Here is a 25,569-nt window from a genome sequence, read left to right on the forward strand (position 1 = left end):
ATACAAATAGATATTATGGCGTAGGCATCCGCTAAGAAAGGATTTTTCAAAATTTTGAATTTAAAGGGTTTAAATCAGTAAAAAAAATGTTTGTATATCTATATTCATATAATAATAAAAATAGCATTTGACCGATTACGGGAAATACGGTACGGCACGGCGACCAGAGGGTTTCCATCTACCTGTACTCTGACCTTTCTTTTGTGTGTTCCGTGGCTATATTATTATTTATGAGTTGTATAGAAAACACAGACTAGCTCAATTATATAAATTGTGTAATCTTACTTTACAGAGATTTCGGGATATTATTTTATTATTATTACTAGCTGCTGTCGGAAACTCGCTGTCCTAAAACTCGGGGGATAGGTGAGACTCGCTGAAGTGGGCGGTGGAGGCTAGTGACGACAATGTCGTCGTAGTTTTACATATAAAAATTGTTCCTGTTTAAAAACAAAAATTTGAGGAGGTGATTTCTGATAATGCTTGGCGAACTCGTTACAAAGGCGGGAATGTTTGAATTTCGAGTTTGAGTGTCTAGATATATTCTCACATCACCTATGGCCTATGCAAATCGGCCGTTGAATAATACGGCCTCCCGTCGCATGTCCGATGCTTTTTCGTATGTAAAAAATCGTCAATTTGAAATCAATGTTTCAGTGTCTAGCAAGTTAATCTCCTCAAGTGAATATCGATTAACATATGTGCAGCAGCTTGTCAGGTAGGCAATCCACCTGCGGTGGATTGCAGACCCTCTGTTCCGCGGCAATACATGAAATTCGGCTACTTTAGTAGTATAAACCTATTCTGTACACGCATAATATATTATTATAAACATTTTAGAGCACACATGATTGTATTCGCCATGATAAACCCTAAGCAAATTTTATCATACACAGAGAAGTAACGTAAACCATACACACACACATATATATATATATATTATATACCAGCCATTGAATTATACGGCCTCTCGTCGCATGTCCGATGCTTTTTCGTATGTAAAAAATCTTCAATTTGAAATCCATGTTTTGGTGTCTAGCAAGTTAATCTCCCCAAGTGAATATCGATTAACATATGTGCAGCAGCTTATCAGGTAGGCAATCCACCTGCGGTGGATTGCAGACCCTCTGTTCCACGGCAATAAATAAAACTGCGCTACTTTGGTAGTAGATATATATCTATTTTGTTCACGAAAAATATATGAATAACAAAACGCATATAAACGTATTTAATCTGATAAACCAATAGCATTTGATCATATAGACAGTCAATTTTATAAATAACACGCAATTTTTATATTATATGTGCACATAGATTTTGTGGGATCATTTAATAAACAAAATCATATTAAAATAATAATAGATAAACTAATTTACCATACTTCAAATTACAATTCACAAAATAAAAGGCCTTAAGAAAATTCGTATGGACTTTGAAAAATTACGAAAAAAAAATCGGAAAAATGCAAACAATTCGGGCGGCAATGTTATTTTTATGGCACTGCACCGATTGCGCAGATCGGCGGCGGACGCCTATGAAATCGTTTATGTATTTTTTTATTATAATATAGCTGCCATCGGAAACTCGCTGTCCTAAAACTCGGGGGTCCGTGAGACTCGCTGTGAGTGGTTGGTGTTGGCTGGAAACGATAATGTCGTAGTTTATTTTTTAACAAAAAAAATGAATTGTTGGTTGATAAACAAAAATTGTCTATGTGATAAGGAGTTTTGATAAAACTCGGTGTTGGTGATCGCGTTTCGAAGGCGGGAAGTTTGAATTTCGAGTTTGAGTGTCTAGATATGTCACATTGCCCACGGAAGTCGGCAATTGAATAATACGGTTCCACGTCTCATGTCCGGTGCTTTTTCGTATGTTAAAAAAAAAGTAATATTTTAAAATTCATTTTGAAGTGTCTAGCAAGTCAGTCAACACAGATGAACATCGATTAATTTTCAAGTAAGCTACTCAAGTTGGACAATTTGCTAGATCAATTCAAGTATGCAGACACGACGATAAGTGGAATTAATACTTAGTGAATAGGTATTTTAGTATAAATGTTATAGCCATATTACATCAACAGTAATATGGATCGTGTACGGTCACTCGGTTATCAGTGCAAGGCGGATTTCATAGAAATTCAAAAATCATGTTATACGTGTATATAGTCGTGTAGATAGTAAAGTTTTATGGTATAATAACTGCCTGTGTAACTCGATTCCGGGCATTGTGGAAGCCGCCTCCGGCACCTTCGAGGTGGTCAAGCGGAAATCGTTTGACCGGAAATTCAAAAAGAAATTAAGCCAAACCGAAATCTGTGACTTTGAGTATCTAGCGGTCTTTCCTCTTCTTGTGTAATACACTAATACCGTGTCCTGTCGCATGCCCTGTTCTGTTTTGACTGTATAAGCAATTAGGAACTGCGAATAGTTGTATTCGAATGTCTAGCTATCAATCATCACTGTATGCAAATCTTTGAGGGATATAGCATCCACGTATGGTGGATTGCATGCATGTCCCGTCGCATGCAAGATGTAAGTGAAAATCGGGGGCCTGTGGCTTTGAGTGGGTACCGATTTCGGTGCACGGTGCAAGTCTTTTGTGGTAAGGATTATAGGGAACAAATGCAGTTTAGTAGCCACACGATTTTTTCGATTTATTTTCCCCCAAAAATGTGTGTTTTAAAGCACTGAACACAAAAGTCTGATTCCAAAACTCTCGCAAATCATTATTTTGGAAGTTATACCAAAAAAACTATAAAACATTAATTTTTTCAAAAATACGTGATATCTACGAAAAAAACATCAAAAAACTATTTCTTGATTTTTTTTTTAAATTATTAACAGTTAAATAACAAAGTTTTCAAGTATAGTGACTCGCTTCGCCTGCCGGCTCTGGTCGCTATGGTAAAAATGTATACGTGTGCTGGGCATACCTCCTAACGTCGATATAGTCTGATATTGTATTATTGTAGGAGAAAATGTTAAAGCCGAATCTCAAGTGAATAAAAAGGTTAAGGCAACCAGGTAGGTATGTAGGTGTCTGGTTGCGAACGACGTGTTCGTAGTAAGTGAAATTAAAATGTTCCATAAACTTGATAATAAATGCTATACATTATTTATATAGACACCTGGTTTGGTGTATCACAACATTATTATTGTTTATAGATAATTAAGTACATAGTTGTTAGATGCATATAATATGTGTAGCCTATAAAACATCAATTAAATGTAATGTATCCTATTGCTATTATATATTATATAATATTAAATGTCAATCACAATCTTTTACAATTTTAGTTTTAATAAGTAGTACCTACTACCTAATAGAATAACAATAATAATAATGATAAATATGATCATTGATGATTTGATAGACATTTTGAACAATATTAAAATACATAAATTAAACGCTGTACTTAACGTTGCAATTCTTATACTCATTAGTTATATTAAAAAAATAAATAATGATTCTAATTAATTAACCAATTTGTGCATTGACAGCAATACATAGAAATCAATCATAATATTAGACATATACAATGAATTTGAAAATCAGTTACATTGACCATAGTAGGTATGTGCTTTTGAAATTATAATAATTTGTGTATGAAACTTACTATATTTTAAGACAACAAAAATTAGTTATTTAATCAATTTGAATTTATATATATATGTATATGCATGTGTGTGACATCAGTTAGAAATTCACGATGAATAATAATAAAGTATTAAGTGAATTAAGAAATTAATGAATATCACAAATAAAATGGTGTGCATGCCGTGTAGAAATTCTTATGATTAACTGAGTATGGTTTAGTCACAAATTAGTAATAAGTATTAATACAATGATGATTTATTTTATTGTGTTTCTGTTACATTTGCATTGATGAAATGAGTAATATAAAAGATATTCCTTTTATATATGTGTTTTTCTTCAAGGTGTTCCTATATAGTAAATTTTTTTTATATACCTATATAATCGAACCTAACTTATATTAAAATTCATAAGTCATCATAAGTTCGAACAAATTACTGCTGGTAGTTGTGTAGCCTATAGGTTATTGAATAATACTGAAGACAACATATTGTATGTTTTAAGGAATTGGAATTTATTTAGTGTAACCAATGGCTTATTTTATATTATAATATACTATTTTGTATACTATACAGCATACACACACATAGATTAATTAAATGGTTTTTTTTTTCTTGAAAACGGTTTATTATGGAAGACGGTAAAAGATCGTAAATGGTTAGGTACCCATCAATTATCATTTGTCGTCGTTATGGGATATCCAAATACCAGTGGCGGTTTTGGGATTCAATTTTGACTGAGGCGACTAAATATTAACATACATATATACAACAATTATATACATTTATATATATATATATATAATAAAAACACAAACTTATAATACATTAAACAAATTGACATGTTGAAAAGATTAGAAAGTGATTAGTAGAATAGGTAGTAGAGATAGCAGATAGACGACAATACAAGCACAGACTATGATTAAACAATTCGATACGAATAGAAGATAACTGCAGTGTTGTAATTGTACGTCGTTTAGCTGATTTTTACGCAGTGTCACCAACACTGATGATAATTCAATAATTATTGTGTACTTTTTCGGCCGAGCCAATGTTTACATGCCGCCTCAATCGTCGCCTATGAAGTGCATGTGCTATGCGTACGGCTCGTGTGCGTGCGGGATCGTATTATTCAGTAATATTAAATACAACTACACGTGAGAGGCACCGTCAGCGGTCGCTCTTACGGGTACGGTTGGAAGATTACGAGACCACAATCGACACCGGGCAACAAAATCGCGTATAATTTTAGCCTGAAACAACCTGTGCCCCGTGCTCCGCGTAGTCCTTACACCCGTATAAATTGATACCATATTATTAATTACTATTAACTACAGAATGATGTTTGTATTAAAATCTAATATTCTGTTTTGACATTTTTCTATGACAAAATTCAGAACATTAATAATATATTATACAAATGAAAAAAATATATACTATGTCTAATTTGTTTAAAAAACATATTCCTCTTACTAAATTTTTAAGTGAGGCACCGCCTCACTTGCCTCACCCCCAAAACCGCCACTGCCAAATACCTAAAGGCATATAGCTCTAATTGGTGTTCAGTGATGGTGGAGCAACCTTCACTAAAAAAAGAACTAAGTAATAATATTACAAAAAATAATAAAATAAAATTCGAAAAAAATGCAAAAGATCTCAGGTGGCTATGTTATTTAAATGAGCCACCGTAATAACTTAGCTAGTCCTACAACTAACAATTTTATTATTAATAATAATTAATTAATAATATGATGTACACATAGATATAAGATGCGGAGTGATTAACGGTACTAAGCGATATCCAGAGACCACAGTTTTTTAAAAACACTTTTATCGATATCAATAAATAAAATAAATGCCTAACGCCTAACCTACTGGGACATACTACCGAGGTACTGGCTAATGGAAAAACTTCAGCATTTAAACCGTTTTTATGTAGCGGCGATTAAAATATTAAAACTAAAAACGTTTAAACGTGTGAATTATGTGTCAGTTAACCTTATAATATAGTAGGTATGTTTGTTTTTAATTGATGTGTTCATACTATTTGTCCATCTATGATTCTGTTCATATTGTACTAAGTTATGTTTCTATTCACTGCTTAGTCATAATATTTAGTAAACCTACCATTATTTTATTGCATATTGTAATTAACAAAATTAATCAAGATTCAAGAAGTCATGTGAATACACAGCAATTTCTTTTTTGTTAGGTGTAAAATAAAATAAAAACATATATTGTAATATATACAAAATCATTGTGTATATTTTAAAAATATATATACACAGCTAAATAATTAAGTTCTAGGTAAATGTTAAATAATTTACAATTAGTCGTTACTTCTCAATGTAGTGTAATATCAATATATTATTTTTTATTTATTTTGATAGTCTATGTTTGAATAATTTTATTATAAAACTATTGAAGTTGGTTTAACTAAATTTGCTTATTAATTTATTCTAATTCTAATGATTTTTACACAATTTGTCAAAATAAGGAAATTTAACATATGCATGTATGTATACTATTTAATAAAAATACCATTTCATGTTGTCAACACTATGTTTTGTGACTATACTATTATATTACATTAATGTACATTTGTGGGCTTGGTTAAATAATTAACCTAACCAATATAGATAACCTACTTACAGAATCTACCTTACCCATCAAAAGCATAATTTAATACTGTATCCGTTTCAGTACATATAGACTTTCATAACTAACACCGTCAATGAACTAAAGTGTTATTTAAATCTATCAAATATTTAAAAACAATAGGCTTTTCACAGTAGCTAACTTACCTATAAACAGTAATATTGAATAACACGCTGACAATAATAGAGCCGGCGATGAACCAAAGCGTTAATATAATTACCAAAATATGCTTTTTCTGGTAAATTTGGGTACGTATTTGATTATCACAAATGTGCAAAAATATAGACTACTCATAGAACCTAAATTATTTATCAACAATAATATTTAATGTTTTATCCGTACCATGAATGACATTCATTAATAAATAAAACTGTCCATATTATTACCAAAAAATATTCTACTACTGGTGTAATTTAGTAACTATTTAATTACCACAAATGAATAAAAACTACATTGCCTATAAGTAATGATATTTAATAATGCATCCGTAGCAGTACATACTCACTTTTATAACACCGTCAATGAACTAAATTATTAACATTACCACCAAAATATTCTTTTCATGGTATAACCGAGTAGTTATTTAATCAATTTAAACATAAAAACCCTAAAGAGATAACATAGTTTTACTACAGATTAACCGTAGTGTACCTACAGTACATTACGTTGTTGTACAATTTGTGTGCTCGATTAAATAATTAACCACCGTCGTAGACTACTCATTACACCTATCTCACCTATCGACAGCAATTAATATTAAACACCTTATCCGTAGCATCATATGATTACGTTCTTTGAGCCGTCGACGAACAAAAGTGTAAATAAATATTACATATTATTATATCACATGTAGTCGCACCTTTTATGTGCTGTGTTAAATATTTGGCTACTAACCGAGTAGCCGTTTTTGTAATAATTTATAAAAAGTAGGAACACTCAAACACCGTCGACATGAGCTTAAAATAAGGATTTCGAACAGACAAAAGACAGAATTAAACGTATTTAAAACAATATTTATTGAATCAAACAAAACAGTATAATATTTATTATTATCAGTACAATAGGTAGGTACCGCACGTCTACGGGTTCGAAAATGAGTATACTACGCGAAAAAAGAGCAGTCGGCGGTCTTAAAGACGAAAAAAAAAAACGATAAAAACGAAAGTCGGCCGCGTTTTCGATTTTAAAAGAAACGCGCTTAAATTAAACGTAAAAAAAAGGCGACGGAAAAGGGCGTAAAAGCAGAAAAATCGAGTAAAAAGTCGAAAAAAAATAAGCGTAAAACGTTTCGAAAAATCTAAAACACGATATCTGTGACTGATGAGTGATACGATAACTGAAAAATCGTGATAGCTCGGCCGCCGCCGCGAGGAAGTAACGCGATTGGCCGGTCTTAAGAAACCCATGGAAGAAAAACGTAATTCTTCCATGGGTTGCTTAGAGCGATATATATAGGGATTCACGTTTTATATTATAAGATTATTATAAGCCGGTTTTTTAGCTATTTACACGTAGAACCCGTGGAGTTATTATTGCGTATTTTAATATCGCGTCGTCGGTTGACAAATCTACGAGCCGCGATGTTGGAGTTGTCGTTTTCATGATCAAAGTACGGAAAATATAATACTTTAGTCGTAATAAACCCATCGCCGACCATCCCCCTCAATCTAACAACTTCGGTCACTCCGTTTTGTAATATATTAAAACAAAGTAATTTTGCGGAAGTTTAAAAAAATACAAAAATAATAGTGTGGGACGAAATCATAATGGCACATAAGGGTGGTGTTGAGGCTTTAAATAGCCTAACCTAACCTAACCTAACCTAAGGGAAAATAATAGGTTCGTGGGTAGTGTAACGGTTTTACTGGCTGGAGACTTTAGGCAGACTCTACCAGTAGTACCAAAAGGGACCAGAACTGATTAAGTCAAGTCATGTCTTAAAAGATCTACTTTATGGCCTCAGTTTAATATACTCAAACTGTCAAAAAATATGAGGGTATACTTGGGAGAGGAAAAGTTTGCTGGTAGATTTGCAGATCTTTTACTTGAAATTGGCAATGGTGATTATCCATCGTTTGAAGAAATGATAACTATCCCAGAAAGTTTGTGCACAGTTGTAACTACAGGATTTAATATCAAAAATTTATCCAGATATTGCTCATATTCATGATAAGCCTATGGAATGGTTATGTGAACGTGCTATACTCACTTCAAAAAAGGACCAAGCGGCAGCTATCACTGCTGATGTCTTTTGAAGGGGAAGAAAAAGTATATACTTCAATAGATTCGGTGGTCAACATAGACGATGCAACTAATTATTCGGTTGAATTTTTAAATTCATTGAAACCACCGGGTATGCCATATCCTATAAGCTTATTCTGCGTGTGGGCACACCTATTATGTTGTTGTGAAATTTGAAACCACCTAAACTGTGCAACGGGACCAGGCTTAAAGTCAAAGACTTACATCGCAATATAGTAGAACAGTAGAAGCAATAATTTTAACTGGATGTGCGAAAGTGGAAACTGTGTTTGTACCACGAATACCTTTAATTCCGAATGATCTTCCGTTCGAATTTAAACGATTACAGTTTCCCCTCGAAGTCTGTTTTGCAATGACTATAAACAATTCTCAAGGCCATACTCTCAAATTTGCAGGAATAGATTTGCGAGAAAATTGTTTTTCACATGGGCAGTTCTACGTAGCTTGCTCACGCATAAGCTCACCCAATAGCTTGGTGATTTTGTCACCTACTAATAGATCAGCGAAGAACATTGTCTACAAAGAAGTTTTGTGGACTACATTTTGAAAAACTATTAGTAAAACATATTTTATTTTGAACCTTTACTGCTAAAATTTATCGTGAACAAAGCTACGGCCGCCAAAAGCTATAAATTATAGAATAGGTTATGATAATATATATTATCTTAAAAACTAAATGAATATGTATAAAACTAGCCGATTGTTGAAATATAATATTTTATACATATTAATTTGTAACTTATTTAGTTATTAGTTTGATAATTATTAGTTATTTATTAGTGTATTAGTTTATTTAGTTATTATTTTTTTATTATTTAGTTACTTATTAGTTACAATTTTATTATTATCATAATCAGTCAGCTTACTGTTTTATATATATAGAGATATTATTTCGACAATCTGAATTAATTTAAATTTCAATAGATTAAACAAAATTTAATCTTGCCAGGTTACATACATTTATATACTTAAACCCGGCAACGACGGGTAATAATTCAGCTAGTTTATAATAATTAAATAATATTACAGTTAAACAAATTTATACTTACTTAATTTATTTTGTAGTTATATTTAAATCCAATATGTGAGGCAATATTTTTTTTTCACTGTAACCAAAATATTGGTATTTTTAAAATGTAATTAGAAATAGCAGTATGAATATCATTTTAACATGGAGAATATTCCAAATTGTATGTGATAGTAAATTTCACCATGGCATATTCAAATTCCGATTTGGAATCATAATATATTATGTGTATCAAATACATTTAAACAACAATTGTAGATGTAAAAATGATTAAACTGAAATCAAAATGTTTTAACTTAATGATGTATGTATTGTATTGTTTATTTAATATTAGAAACTATATAACTAGTAAAACTTACCAACAAATTGTACATTATATTATTTATATTATGTACCTACTCGCCAAGTATCCAATTGTCATGTGATTAACCAATTTAGGTACATTCTTATTTGATTAAATTATTAAATAAAATACAATATGTGGTAGATAAGAAAAAATATATTCAAGAACTTTGTATAATGTATGTATTAAACTTGAACTTTATTATAACCTAATAAGTGCATTATTAAAATTTAAACACTTAAAAATGATAAATATTAAAAAGTAAAACTTTATTAACATTAACGACTCGATTCGAGCCAATTCAATAATTATTCAATCTTATAATCTTATAAGTTTATAACATAACCGTATTGCCATGTGCTTCACAATAACCAAGTATTGGGTATACTTCATATCATGTAACCATGAACTATGATATCTGTAATCGTGCACAGAATAATACAAATAACAGCTGATGTGAAAATACGTAATACGGCTGTTATTAATGGTCTTATAATATGATATAAAATACGTCATTGTAGTGATTAGGTACAAAGATTATCATTTATCACCGATATACCTTGTAGTTGAACGATATCGAATTTATTACTTATAGCTTCTGGTCTTTGTAACTGATAAGTATTATTATGACCAGTGCCGCAAACACCTTCAATGGGGTGATCTACATATGCGAACCCTGCTAAATTGGCATTATAAAATACATTTAGGGGCCTAACTTACGTTTACAGTAGGTACTTATTGAATTGATCTGAAAAATGTAATACTTTTTACCCTAGGGCATAAAAATTCTAATTTTCGCGGTAGGTATAACACATTTACACACAAACACCTCACAAAACACCCCAACTTTGAGGAGCTATATCTCGTCAACGGATTAACGAAAAATGAAAATTTAAACGTGATAATTCATAAGAAAAAAAAGCCTTACTAAATTATAAAATTTTTAATATGGGTTTCCTTTAAAAATCAAAAGTTCATGGTAGTTTACCTAATAAATATAAGGGTGAACAATATTAAATAATTATATAATTCTAGAACAGCGTGGATCTAAAATTTTGAAAAAAATTGGAAAAATGTAAATACTTTTTGAGATAATGAGTGTTTTACGCTTAATCTAATATTATGAATGTTCACATATCGTACGTAATTAATATTTTATACTGTTTCACTATCAGTATAGGTAGATAAAACCAAGGACAAACATCACTAACATTTCAAATTTAATATTATTTATTTATTAATGATTAATTGTATATAATGTATATTTTCTACAGATTTTGTTAGTAAGTATATTGTTTGTTTATTGTCTTATTTGTAATTTCTCTTCTTCTGGAATGATCAGATGATAAATCCAAAATTAACTAGGACAGTAGGATATAAAGGTATGTTCTGAAACCTCATCCCCTCGACCTCCTCAACCTCCACATCCCCACGACCTCCTCGACCTCCACCACCTTCCTCGACCTCCTCACCCGCCGCCCGACTCGTCACGTGTGTGACGTATATTTTACCCCACCCCACCTGCCGACCATCACAATTGATCACCCTCCCAGATCCTACTCACCCCGCCACCCAACTCGTCACGTCTGTGACGTATATTTGATCCCCTCCTCGCCCATGCTCATCCTGCTCACCCCGCCGCCAACTCATAACGTATGCAACGCTACCCCTCCCCCGCTGACCATCACCGAGTTCGCCCGACTCGTAACCAACACAAAGCGAGCATGCAACAACACTTATCGTTATCAACATTCTTTATCAGCGTATGGGAACAACAGCCACCGAGTTATCAATATTATTATCATACACATACCATAATTATCGTACACACCAAAATTATTGTACAGCATATTATTGTAGACACCATATTATTGTACACACATATTATTGTACACATTATCACCGTCTTTAATAACGTTTTTCATTTCAAAAAATATAATAATCTGGTGTTAGAATCGAACCGGCTAACTAGTCTCCATTTCGACTCTACTCCTGCATACTACCTACTGGTGTATATAACCAAACAAGTATTTTGTTGACATATAAGATTTTTATATTCATTATTTCGTTCGTATATCTACAATCTGCAAAATGTAAGTATATTTTGTTTCGTATCATTCAAAAATTATTTAATAAATTACGTATCTGATTTTTTTAGATGTCTAATAATTCAACACCAAGTTTTGACGGTGAAGAATATAGGAGGATCCTAGAGAGGATACCTCTAGAAGTTAACCTTTTCGCACAAAGAGTGGACGATTACGGATATGGAGCTATAGTAAGTTTATAATTTTAAAATACCTAATAAAATACATAAATAAAGTTAATATTATTCTCTATTATTTAGAATCCATCCGAAGATAGCGGGTACTCCACTCACCAAGAGTCACAGATGGGTATTTGGTATCGCGTGTTTTCACCAATTCATCCACCTACAACACCATCACTACCGCGGTTATCTCAGAATTGTTTCCGATCTTTGTCGCCGATTCAGTCTGATCCGTCGTCACCCGACATGTTTGAGGATACAACGCCTAGACCGCTTGTGCTCAGAGTGAGAAACGATTTTTTAACGGAATTTGAAACACAATCTACTATTTCACCCAGCATGTTAGACCTGCCATTGCCCAGACCACTTCGGGAACACAATAACTTAATTCTGGGTATACAACAACCAGCGATGAGTCCCACGCCAAATGGAGCCGATGGCGGATACGACATGCAGTTGAATCAACTTATGGATGTGTACGGGAATAATTGGGGCGAAGACGTCAATGATGAAGAGATGAGTCGTCATATGGATGTATACGAAGATTTAAAAAAACATTTGTAAAATAATTTTAAAAAATGTATATAGTAATAATAAATTTTTCTTTATAACATACGACACTTTATATTATTTCGTAAATTCCATTTAATAATATTGTTTGAAAATAATATCATATGTTTCACCGAGTAACATACAATTCTTGATATGGCAGCCTCTATTCTTCTAAGGTTTCACCCAACAACCATTGTATACTTTAGGTGCGTTATATATTTCAAATCACATGAATTTAATAACCGCTCATGATATAATATAACGTCAACCATACGTATAGTGTTATTGAGAGATTAGTTTTACTATAGTATTTTACTAGAAAATTAAAAATGTGTCGTATTCATGAAAATAATCGTCTACCAACACAATATTATATAATCATGCAGCTAGTGTATGGTCTTCGAAGAATTGCGGTTACAGACTCTGAGCGCACCAGGGAAAACATGACGATAGATTGGACGTTGAATGCGTTAACGATATTAACATACATAGATTTTGATACAAATAGATTTATATTGTAAAGAATAAGAAACTTGGCTTAATATATATATATATATATATATATATTGTGTATAGTAATAATAAACTTTTCTTTATAACCATACGATAGTTTATATTATTTCAGAAATCCCATGTAGGTATTTATCAACACCCATGTCAATTTTTTATATATTACATTTAAAAATAATATACTAATAAATTTAAAAATATACTATTTTTTAGAGAATAAAATGAATTTTAGGGGGTATGGATGGAAGCTATATAAGTGCAAATATTTCAGGTTAGGTTAAAATATAGACATATTTCCATACCCCTAAAATTCATTTTATTTTTTAAATACCACTAAAATAATTTTTATATTAAATCACAATGCGTTCAACAGTCCTCATAAGTACATCTAATTTTTAATTAATTTTTATACTACATAATATTACTTAAAATCTTTTCACGTTTATTAATTTAAAAAACGAAGACAACGAGTCAATTATGGATACTGAATCATGTAAGAATATTTTTATATTATTTTATGTTAAGTTACATTGTTATTTTTTTATTCAGTTAACGAAGTATTAAACATTATTTTGAAAAAATCGTTCGAGGAAAGATTTGTAGCTTCGTGTGGTGTGGATTGATCGATTTCAATTTTATGCAATGATTGTCGAATAAAAAAAGGGGAGTTTTGTAAAAATTATCATTTAGTTAATAATTCAACTTGGTTTTCTATTGTAAGTAGGAAATTTTATAAAACTAAATTAGTATGGTTAATAGACGAGCTTGCGACATTTTCAGGATATGATTTCGAGGTATTGTTACGCGAGCTATTTGAAAGCGTATATCAGATAAAATGCGATAGAGGACATGACTTTTGGAAAAAAAAATTAGCCGAAAAAGTATCACTCGACGAACAAATCCGGTTAGCCCTAATTATTGGTGTAATTTAATTTTTAAGATATTAGAGTTAAAATGTAAAGACGTCGATTTAAATTTTATTATAAGTAAAAATAATATAATTATAAGCAATGAAATTAAAAACAAATGTAAAAAAAAAATTTTTTAGACTCTTTAGATATTATATACGATCATAAAAGTATTTCTTCTGTTGAAGATTCACGTAATGCGTATTTCGGATCAAGTACATATGAAATTTGGTAGTACGCTTCATCAGTAATTATTATTTTAATACTAACGTATCTACTTATTGTATTTTAGTTAAATAATATCTCCTTTCAATAAATATATCTGTATAACCAAACAAGTTCTATAATTCTTTGAGTAGCATAATATCAATAATAGCGATTCTCAAAGCGGTATATGTCGGTATTATTATAGCAACTATTTTTAAGAAATTTCATAAGTTATATCTAAATAATATATTAAAAAATTATGATAATATTTGGATTTTATTGAAATAATATTATACAGCTAGCATAACGATACGTAGGATATTTACAGGTGTGTAAAAGAACATTTTTCTGCTGAAAAATTCAAACGATTGGTACATGAGAAATCCTGACGCCGTACACTATTGTTTGTATATTTTACTAGGTACTCGGTCAACCTAACGCACAAAGTATCGATTGCGGGAAGGTTATTGTAGACAATATAATATTATATATTTTTAGAGATCATCTCAAATCCTATTCATTACCCAACCCCAAGTCCCCAATCATAAAATATCGGGATTTCTGCCCAGTAACTCTGTCGTCTGCCGAGACACAGTCAGTCTGTCTGTTCTAGACACCCATATTTTTACGTACTCTCTGCGCTCCGTGTTTTCTCAGTCTTTACGCATTTATTAACTTTCTGTTTTATTTTTTCTCAAAATGATTTCAATAATGGAATTTTTATCTTTATTCGTATTTGCGTTACCTACATCGAGAGGTGGACGAAGAGTATTGAACCCGCTACTAAATACGAATGATTTAATAAATATATATGGTATAGAACTGTAAGTATGATCTTTATATTATTTTTAAAATGTATATTATTTAATCATTCGTAATATAGTGTTAGAACGCGTGCAGTAGAAGACTATGAAAATGCGGTTGAAGATTTAGAAAATGATAACATGAGTGAAGACGAGTCTGAGATCACCGGCAACGATGAAAATGACGCGCGCTCGGAGACATTTTCGCCCACTCTTACAACCAGTAATTATGAATTAGGGGAGACGTATAATTTTTTAAATACTATATTAGACGGATTCCTATGGGAATACGTGAATTATTATGATGATAAAATTATTTTTATACCTGACATTATGATGGGATTTAATATTTATACTTCTATTAACCTTGCGCAAGAAAAAATAAAATGGGGCGAGGGTACCGAATGTATGGATAATTATACTGTACGGTGTGGTATAATTATGAGAAAAATTTAATATAACCCTATTTTAATAGATTTAAGAATAGTTAATACGGTTTGTGAATTCGATGTAATAAGAGCCAATTATTTTTGTTATGAATATGTTGAGATGGTATACATATTAAATTTTGGATATAATATAACAAACATTCTGAATAAAGAGACAGATTATATTTTTTTCAACTATTTAAATGTAGAGTATATTGTGTGAGGAACTTCGATAAATGACAACCCCATTGTAAAATACTTCTGCATTAATAATTATTTCCGTTGTAAAACGACTTTCATTCGTGATAATTTAGATAAAATGCAAATGAGATCTCAAAATAAAAAAAGTCATATGGTTGTAAAAGATAAAGAAATGTTATTAGATTTATTAAAAAATGTGAAGTTTGTGGATCTCGTTTACAGGTATGGATAGGTGAACAGGAGTTACGTAAAATTTATGAGGAGATAGGTTCAGATATCAGTTTAATAGAGGTAAATGATCAAATATTTGATACAATGATACTATAAGTGTTTTCAAATGAACTGTAAAATAAACTGTGGCTGATGTAAAATATATTATGAATAAACTATCCTGTAAAAAGATAAGAATATGAATATGTTTTTTTTAATACCTATTATATTATTTTATCATCAAGTGTTTTTATTTTCGATAAGACTATGTGTATAATTTTTAATTGAATTTTATTAGATCTTAGATCTTCAATATTTTAAAAGCATCTTATTATTATTTAGGAATAAATTATTTATAACAATCTAAACAATACAATATAAAGAGTAATTTCATTATTATTTTCAGTCTAAAGAATAATATATATATAAATATATATATTTTATCAGATTAATGTAATATTTTCACCTTTATAGTGTATAAACACTCTGTATGTAGTCATGTTAGTTATTTAAGCTAGAGTAGGATAAAAAAGACAGTTCAGAAACCACCGCCACCGCCGCCACCGCCGCCACCGCCACCCGATCGTGTGCGTGCGCGATTTATAATCAACAAATATTTTATCATTTGTTATCAATTGTTATCATTTGTTATCAGATATCAGTTATCATTTGTTATATATTTATTTAACCCAGTGGATCACATGCGTGATTTTTATCATTGTTATACATTATTATTGAAATATGCCATAGCCGTTTCTACTAGCAAATTAAACACGTTGGGCGTTGTATTTACAATAAGAGACATTAAGTAGGTATATTTTAGCGCTGTTTCCGATTATTTACAATAATAGATATATTATCCGTATTCAATTAAATATTCACACACACCACCTGGACATTAGTGATTTTTCCTGCCAAATGGTAGTAATAATCACAAATAAATGTCTTCTTAATGTGCCCTATCGGTCGCCTGGATCGCCACCGTATTGTCATTACCTGTCATCACTTAAAGGATAATTATTAAAGGATAAATATTCAATTAAATATTCACACACACCACCTGGACATTAGTGATTTTTAACTGCCAAATGGTAGTAATAATCACAAATAAATGTCTTCTTAATGTGCCCTACCGGTCGCTAGGATGTCGCGGACTCTTATATATTTATCTACATTTAATATTATAAATATTGTACACACACACACACACACACACACACACACACACACACACACACACACACACACACACACACACACACACACAATATCGAAAAGGGAGAAAATTCACATGGCTATTATACTAATGTCTTGTACGTAAACCAAACTGTGCTGAAACAACTGACACTAACCGTTAGTCCGTCTACAGTCTTACACCGTTGTACACATATATTTGACGCTCGCTCTGTCTTTAAAAATATTTTGCAAAGTTTTTAATTCACTGTTTATATTTTTTGTTAAAAAACTGTGTGTTTTATATAATTTAAAAATGTTTAACTGTGAAAAATGTGCATCCACGTTTACACGCAAAGACACTTTTCTTAGACATATGAAAACTCATGATGGATATCAAGTAGCGTGTCTGCAATAAAAAATACTCTCGAAAAGATATTTTAACCAGACATATGAAAAACAATCATGGTATGTCATATTATTTATACAATATGATATAATATAATTATTATATTTAATAATATTATTTTTTTTAATTTGATATATATTTTACAAGCTATTGATCGTGTTCAACATAATATAGAAATCACTCTGAATAGATCTGATGATTCAAACGTATATTTCAATGATGGGTATGATGATATGTGCGTTGAAATTCTGAACAATGCTGAAGATGCAGGGCTATGTAATGTGATAAGTAAGATTTTAATTTTTAATTATTTAATTTTAATCATTGTTTAGGCAATGCTTGCGCTCCTGCTCATCACTGACCTAACGATATAGAAATAGCTCCTAAAATATATGTCCCCGACATGCCGGCTGAATCGTCTAACCGAAATACTATGACTTCAAATGAAAAAATTAATAAATTAGTACCTGAAGATGGTGATGATATCTGTATGAATGCCATGAATGAATTTGAAAATACACATGAGGGACAAGGTTAGTTTTTTTTGTTTTTTTTTTTTTTTATACGAATACGTTATTTCAACTAAAAAATAATCAGAGTTAATTTATACAAAATAATTTTGGTATAGTTATCTCATAAATTATAGGTTTTATATTCTTCGTATATTTTACTAGCACTTGAATTAAACGACATTCGTATTTTTAATTTTAGATTATTATACGACGATAGGTAGTAAACGCATACATGTAGAAAATACTCAAACTGCAGTGAAAGCAAAAAAAATTAGACTTCAGAAAGTAAATTCGTTAGGATTCGAAGAAATTCAATCAGCCCATAATCGTATGGTCGTATGGTATTTTTATAAGAATCTGAATAATATACAAAATTATTCAGAGTTCTATGAGTCCATCAAATCTGCATTGTTAGAGACCTTTAATACTCACAATCTACCAATTAAGTTTAATTTGAAAATTGAGAGCACATATAATAGACCTAACGTGGAAAATTCTTCCGAGAATAGAGCTTTTAAAACCTCCGCCAGGGAGATTTTCACTGATAGTGATTTATCCTTTAATTTTGGAGGAAAGTTTTAATAAACTAAAATGCGAAGAAGAAGAATACACTAGCAAAGGATCTGGGTTTTCATTGCAATATATCGATGGAATGTTATTAGGAATATATAAATTTTCACCAATGTCGGGTTCATCATATTTATCACTACCGGCTAGTATTGATAGAAAACGGGCAACAATCACCACCTGGACATTAGTGATTTTTTCCTTCCAAATGGCAGTAATAATCACAAATAAATGTCTTCTTAATGTGCCCTATCGGTCTTCTGGATGTCGCGGACTCTTAATAGCCGCTAATATATATTGTCCCCACCTATTATAGAGACTCCTGACTAAAAGAGTCGGTCGCCGTTTAGTCCGTCCGCTGCCTTAAACTGGTGTACATGTATACGCTCCGTCTTTATAAATTTTAGTGAGTTTAAAAAGTGTGTTTTTAATATCAAAAATAATTTTTAACATGGCCGGTTCTATCACCAACAACGCTGCGCTATACAACAAGAAGAACAATTTTACTTATGTACCTCCTTCACCACCGACCGAACTTATCGAATCTACATATTACACACTAGACTTCGTAGCCCGTAAGTTTGTGCATATCGGTATTGACCCGAGCGAAAAATTCCAGGTCGTTGTACATTTTTTAACCCCATCGCGGCATGTCAAAATAACACCGGATTTTCTAAAACGTATATTTTCACTGATGGGTAATATGCTGTCATTCGTATTGGAGCAGACACTAACATATAAGCGCACGTTATTTTTGGAAGCCGAACTTTATAAAATATCCAGTATGGTGTATGGCGGAGAAAATGTGATAGTGATAGAATCAAAAACTCAGGACGGATGCAGAGTACTGTTGAATCGGAAGGACCTTATACAACTTCAGTATTTGGAATAGTGCATATTTGAAACGATTACATGAAAATCAATTATGACACAACCAGCTGTCTTAAAACAATTCGAAATGTTTTTAAACTATATCAATGTTGAATTCGCCAAAGTTGATTCACCGCCGAAAAATCATGAAGAAATGGTCACATTTATCAAAAATCTACGCGATGAAAGTGTAATTTCAAAACTTCCAAAAAATGGTGTAAATTTCATCATTCAACTTAAGATGTATGCTTCGTCTCAATTAGCCGAACATTGGACGCAACGATGGAGCGGAGAAATGTCGCCAGAGGTAAATCTATATATTATATCACTTTTAAAAATATTTAATGTATAATTATTATTATTTTATAGTTATTCACCGAATCCGAAATGAGGCTCATGTCACCATTGTCGCCGCCTCAATACTCGAGTATGTCTCCAATGTATGATGACAATGATTTCGACCCTTCGCAGGCACAGGTAATTTATAACTTATATAAATATATATTGAAATAATTTAAGTGTTTTCATTTTATAGGCAGCTGACGAGGATCGTGGTATAGATGATTTTTTAAGGCAAATCAACCTTACACAGGCGACATGGGCACCAACCAAGTCATTGGTAACATTTAATTTTCAAAATAAATACCTATATATTTACTAACAAAATTATTATTTCTGTAGCCTATTGATGATCCTGGCAGCTTACCACCGGTGATCATAGATGATCATTCTAAAGAACATGATTCGGACAATTTTACGCAGCACCCCCTATGGTACAATAACCATATAAAATCTCCGACGACGAGCCTCGCAGTTGATGAGAACGACGGTCCGACGTCTTTCAACCACTCGCCATCTCTTCTCGGCTTCACGGGTCAAAAGTTGACAAAAAAATCAACCAAGCGGAGCGCGAAACGCAAGCTGTTCGAATAATTATTGTTTAAATGATTTTTGTGTAAAATAATAACAAGCGTGATACTTAAACAAGTTTTTTTATTTATTAGATTAAGTTTTTACAATTTATATTTAAAAACTAGGTATACAATTTTTCCAAGGTATAAAAATAATTATAAGATATTTACAAGGTTTATAATTTTCTAACATCTCCACTAAACGGATTGTAAGTTATGATCTGATCATGTAGTATTAAACAATAAGCTGCAGTCTTTTCTGGAATAACTGTGTCCGTTTCAAAGTCTATTCGTAGGTCTACGGTTGATGATTTAACGTTATCATTCTGATGCGACAAATCGACAACGACGATTGGAACATAGTTTTGAAAAATATGTTTTGATAACAACGGTTCACAATAATCTCTTCCGTAATACGATTTTTGAAAGTCTGTATAAGCTTGGTAGAGTATGCTGATGGTATTATTTTTAAAATCGGCTCGAAAGTCTTCATATGGATACAATTCGGAGTTCAAGTGTACCTTAAGATTTTTTAGTTGACAGTGATCAAACCGCCCAGCGTCGGTTTCAATATTGTTTTTTCTACTTGTTTGTAATCCAAACAACACAAATCTTGGTTTTTCGAGCAAACTGCTAGACTTTACAGTCCACGAATGAGAAGTGTTTCTAGGGAGCACTGGATATTCGCATAGATCCCAGGTCCTGAACGCACACGACAGTGTTTTACGAGAATCTAATACTTTCAATAATTTTAATTTTTCTTTATCATTGACTTTGATAATAGGTATCTTCCAAGTCACCTTAGTCAGTTCAATTGTAATTTTTTTTTTTTTATCGACGGCGGCTGTTGCGCCTTCGCCCACAACATGTATCGCATCGAGGTCGGTAGATGCGCGATTTAAAATCAGTTGCTGATTGCAATTGAGTAATATTTTTTTGTAATCTTCACAAAATCCGAATACATGTTTTAATGGAATACATCCGGAAAATATATTATTGGTCATAAAATTTTTGTTATCTTCACTATCCATTTCCGAGTCCCAAGCCGCATTCTCTAATGCATTCAAATCGTTTGGAGTGTACGAGCAGTATGCTTTCAAACATGATGACACTCCGGGTGATTTCAATTTTTGTATTTCTATTCCGTTTATTTCATATCGCAACTCTGAGAGTAAAAATACCAATCCGTTATTTGAAAACCGAACTTCTCCCACTGCATCGGCAGGTTTGTTTACTTTACCCTCGATGAAAATATAACTCTCGCACGGCAAAGTGTAAGAATCCATGTTTTGAACATTAATTCTAATTTCTTTATTGTATGACAGAGCGGTGCTTGAATACGGTGTGAACGAATGGTAACTCTTTTGAGTTATTTTACAATCGTCGACATAGTCGGCCGTCACGTCTAAATATGAGTCATCCATCATTGCAACGAACGGAGAAAATTTAAATTATTTTTCGTGAGCTTGATATTTTTCGGCTTAGGTGTTGATTTCTTAATGGCGGGCGGTATACTGACAGGTTTTTTGATTGTAGCTCTTTTTATATTAAATTTGAGCGCCATATCCACGGGTTATTTGTAAACGAACTGTTATTGGCTCACCGCGTAGATTAATCAGACAATCGTTCTGATCTTTTAGCGCGATATTCACTTTAGTTATTGAAGTCGTATTGAGACCGTAAAAAACTGGATGCCTAGGTACCTCAACGATTTTATATCCCGCAGGTACAGTAGGAAAAAGCTCGTGTATGATCTGGCTCGGTTCTCCGTCACAGAATGAGCCGGTGATTAAATTACACTCTACTTTTATACAGTTTATTTTCATTATGTTGACAATATTTTCAGATTCGTGAGTAGCGCCAGTAGTGTATAGCACATTTCTAAAACCTAGCAATTTCGCTATGCTATTCTCGATCCCTAAATCGACTTCATGACTACACGATATACTACACTTTAATGTTCTGCTGTTTTCTTTTAACTCAAAAAATCTGACATAGTCAGGCATCATGTTTTGTATAATAGACTCTAGCTGATCCAACTCATAAGTGCCTGTAGGTATAATAACGTTATCGTTATTATTGATTATATTACGAAATCCGATAGTATTTCAACCAGGTTCTATGTTTGGTATAGAATTATTTGTCTGTAAACTCAAAAGACATATCTGGGCAGTATTTTCTACTTCCAACGGTGGAAAGATCTCGCACGACAACTCGCTCGAGTTTCCGTTTAACGTTAATGTGAACATGATAAAAACTTTAAACACAAGTGTCCGAAGTTTGTAGTATTATATTTCTGTTCTCTGCTGTAATTGAAATGTATGTCGCATCTGTGAAAATATTGTTGTAATTCAATTGGAGGAGGTAAATTCCCAAAGCTATCAAAGTATTCGACTTTTTTTCCGATTTTTTTATACGCTACCCAATGCGTTCCTGTACCGCTTTCAGCGTCCAAGTTAACAATCGCCGATTCTTGACGTTTAGGACGTTTAGACAACTTATCTCTGGTAAACACTCCGATGAAATGAAGTATTTTCATTAATCGAGCGATTTTTATAAGTTTGAAATCGTACAACGCTCTTCTGGGTAACGTGGTTATTAGTTTTTTGACTTTCTATATTTTTTCGTATTTGCACCCCCACCACCACTTTTATGCGGTGTTTCTATTTTATACGAGTTGCCTTTATATGGTGTGAGATATAGTCCTTTTCCCAAATGAGATGGTGTGTTTCTATTAAATTCATTAGCCACTTTCACAACGTTGGCCACACCACCAGTCAGGGCTCCCAGAGCTGACAACCCTGCGAAAATCGGTATGAGTGGTAGCACACCGCCTTTTTTCGGAATATTTATTGTTCGTGGAACTTTGGTCTTCTTAATTTTGAATGTTTTTCGCGCGACGGCTACACATTTTTTACTTAATTTCATCAAGTTTTTTTCACCGACATTTTTCTTGATAACATTTTTAGTGGCTTTAAGTGCTGCTTTAAAACCACAACCACCACCTACTTTACGTTTTGCTTTCATGGCGGTAGTTACGCCCCAAGTCCAGTGAGTTTATACCTTTATCGCCTCGAGCTAATCGTTTTTTTAAATTTGTACCAGGCCCACAGTATTGATAACCTACAAAGAATTATTATTATTATTATTATTATTATTTTGGATTTATTATACTAGACTTACCAGGCACGTGCAGCTCGATTGGTAATTTATTTATAAGCGTGTTGATAAGCCCAACACCCTTATTCTTGGTGCTTCTTCGAGCGAGTGACATTGTGTACTGATTACATTCTCGTCGTTGCTCAGTTATTTATAATGAAGTTCATCAAACAAGGAATAAAACTCACAGTTGAAAACGTGGATCCTCCTACATCGTTTAAGAAACAGAGACATGGATCGCTTCTACCTAATACGATACGTGCGCTTATCGTGGATCCTTCTGGCTGTGGGAAAACTAATTTAATATTTACGTTATTAACGCATATAAATGGAATAAGATTTCACAATGTATACATATATTCAAAAACATTGGATCAATCTAAATATAAAATGCTAAGTGATATATTATCAGATATTGATGGTATAAAATTATTTACATTCTATGAAAACGAACAAGTTATTGAACCTGAGAAAGCTTTACCAAACTCTGTTTTCGACGATATTATTACTGAAAACCAAAAGATTGCGAGAACTTACTTCTCCAGAGGTCGTCATAATTTAGTCGATGTTTTCTATCTGGCTCAGAGTTATTCAAAAGTGCCAAAACAACTTTTGCGCGATAATGCTAATTTTATTGTATTATTCAAACAAGATGAGACTAATTTAAAGCATGTATACAATGAGCATTGCTCTGGTGACATGTCATACTCGTAGTTTAAAGACTTTTGCACTTCGTGTTGGCGTCTGGGAAGATTTGAGTTTATCGTCATAAACAAAGACTGTGAACGTGACAACGGTCGATATCGTCATGGATTCGACACATTCGTCGTTATATAAAGTGTTGTTATTGTGGAAATGATTCATTCACAGTCATGGCTGCCATTGGTGATGTACTCGGAGAACTGGTTAAAGCCAAAGAAAATATTAAACGCAAGTATACGGCATTAAAACAAGGAAAAGCAGAAATTCATTCATTAGTATCGGAAACATTAAGTCCGATTATCGAACCATTGAAACAACGTTTCGATCCATCAACATTTCAAGCTCCATCCGTTAATGAAGACAGCATAGAACATAGTGTTGGGGATTCATTCAAAATAAACGACTGGTATAAGTCTTACGATATAGACAAAACGTATGGGCCTAAAATACAATCAAATGGAAGTGTACACTTGGGTAAAAAAGAAATTAAACTCGTTGACAATACGCTAACTATTGAAGATACGGCATATCCACTAACACAAGGACTTGGTAATTTAATATTTTCAAAAAACCCTAAGCTGTATAGCAAAAACGATTTAAAAACATATAAATCAATATTAACTCAAACGTCGGCTCATTTGACAGCAGACGGAACAAAAATTAAAAGAGGTGGGAATAAATACACGGATTTAATCCAAAATCTATTTCCATCGGGCGCTGGACTGTCAGTCAAATTACAAAAACATAATTTAGTATACTGGAATGATCCTAACGAGCTAGTCGAAAGGTTGAAGTTACTATTAGCGTCAAAAGCAGCTGGTAATACAGGAGTTTCAAATGAAATAATCTCGATTTTCGAAGAATTGCGTGAAGCAGGGATAATAAAACATATTTCAAATGTCTAAACGTGAAATCTCAGTCGAATTACACAAACCAGCTAGAAAAAATTATACAAGGCGTAGGGTTAATGGTTATGGCAAAAACGATCTATGGCAAGCCGACTTGGTCGAAATGATACCATATTCGAAAAAAAATAAAGGGTACAAGTATATTTTATGTGTGATAGACTGTTTTACGAAATATGCTTGGGCAATAGCGTTAAAATCCAAAACTGCTAAAGAAGTTTCCAGTGCAATGTCTAAAATACTGCTCAAACGCTCACCAAAACTATTACAGCTCGATGATGGTAAAGAATTTTACAATTCAACATTTGACGCGTTGATGGGGAAGCACAAAATACACAAGTATTCTACGTATAGTACTATGAAAGCGTGTATTGTAGAACGTTTTAACCG

General features: G+C 32.3%; 3 protein-coding genes across 3 annotated transcripts; 2 read left to right on the forward strand and 1 right to left on the reverse strand.

The window, feature by feature from the left end:
- Positions 1–11,861: 11,861 nt before the first annotated feature.
- On the forward strand, positions 11,862–12,765 carry LOC149057892 (uncharacterized). The gene is made up of 3 exons (XM_089220657.1): positions 11,862–11,976; positions 12,042–12,161; positions 12,231–12,765. The coding sequence occupies exons 2-3, from the start codon at positions 12,042–12,044 to the stop codon at positions 12,714–12,716; spliced, it is 606 nt and encodes a 201-aa protein (XP_089076783.1). The 5' UTR covers positions 11,862–11,976; the 3' UTR covers positions 12,717–12,765.
- Positions 12,766–18,751: 5,986 nt separating this feature from the next.
- On the forward strand, positions 18,752–20,483 carry LOC149057893 (uncharacterized). The gene is made up of 4 exons (XM_089219666.1): positions 18,752–19,809; positions 19,872–19,979; positions 20,038–20,121; positions 20,184–20,483. Exons 1-4 carry the CDS (start codon positions 19,558–19,560, stop codon positions 20,433–20,435), a joined length of 696 nt encoding a protein of 231 aa, XP_089075792.1. The 5' UTR covers positions 18,752–19,557; the 3' UTR covers positions 20,436–20,483.
- Positions 20,484–20,589: 106 nt separating this feature from the next.
- Positions 20,590–21,837, reverse strand: LOC149057894 (uncharacterized). Its single transcript, XM_089221040.1, has one exon. The coding sequence runs from the start codon at positions 21,835–21,837 to the stop codon at positions 20,590–20,592; it is 1,248 nt and encodes a 415-aa protein (XP_089077166.1).
- Between the last annotated feature and the right edge of the window lie 3,732 nt (positions 21,838–25,569).

Source organism: Diuraphis noxia, unplaced genomic scaffold (assembly GCF_037042655.1).
Source record: "Diuraphis noxia isolate RWA-SAM2 unplaced genomic scaffold, SU_Dnox_SAM2 contig0002, whole genome shotgun sequence".
Classification (NCBI taxonomy): Eukaryota; Metazoa; Arthropoda; class Insecta; order Hemiptera; family Aphididae; genus Diuraphis; species Diuraphis noxia.

Excerpts from the sequence above, each read along its gene's own strand:
- LOC149057892 (XM_089220657.1), top strand. The coding sequence starts at position 12,042 with ATGTCTAATAATTCAACACCAAGTTTTGACGGTGAAGAATATAGGAGG. Across the intron at positions 12,162-12,230 it reads ATTACGGATATGGAGCTATA|AATCCATCCGAAGATAGCGG; the intron begins GTAAGTTTATAA and ends TCTATTATTTAG.
- LOC149057893 (XM_089219666.1), top strand. The coding sequence starts at position 19,558 with ATGACACAACCAGCTGTCTTAAAACAATTCGAAATGTTTTTAAACTAT. Across the intron at positions 19,810-19,871 it reads GCGGAGAAATGTCGCCAGAG|TTATTCACCGAATCCGAAAT; the intron begins GTAAATCTATAT and ends ATTATTTTATAG. Across the intron at positions 19,980-20,037 it reads TCGACCCTTCGCAGGCACAG|GCAGCTGACGAGGATCGTGG; the intron begins GTAATTTATAAC and ends TTCATTTTATAG.
- LOC149057894 (XM_089221040.1), bottom strand. The coding sequence starts at position 21,837 with ATGGATGACTCATATTTAGACGTGACGGCCGACTATGTCGACGATTGT.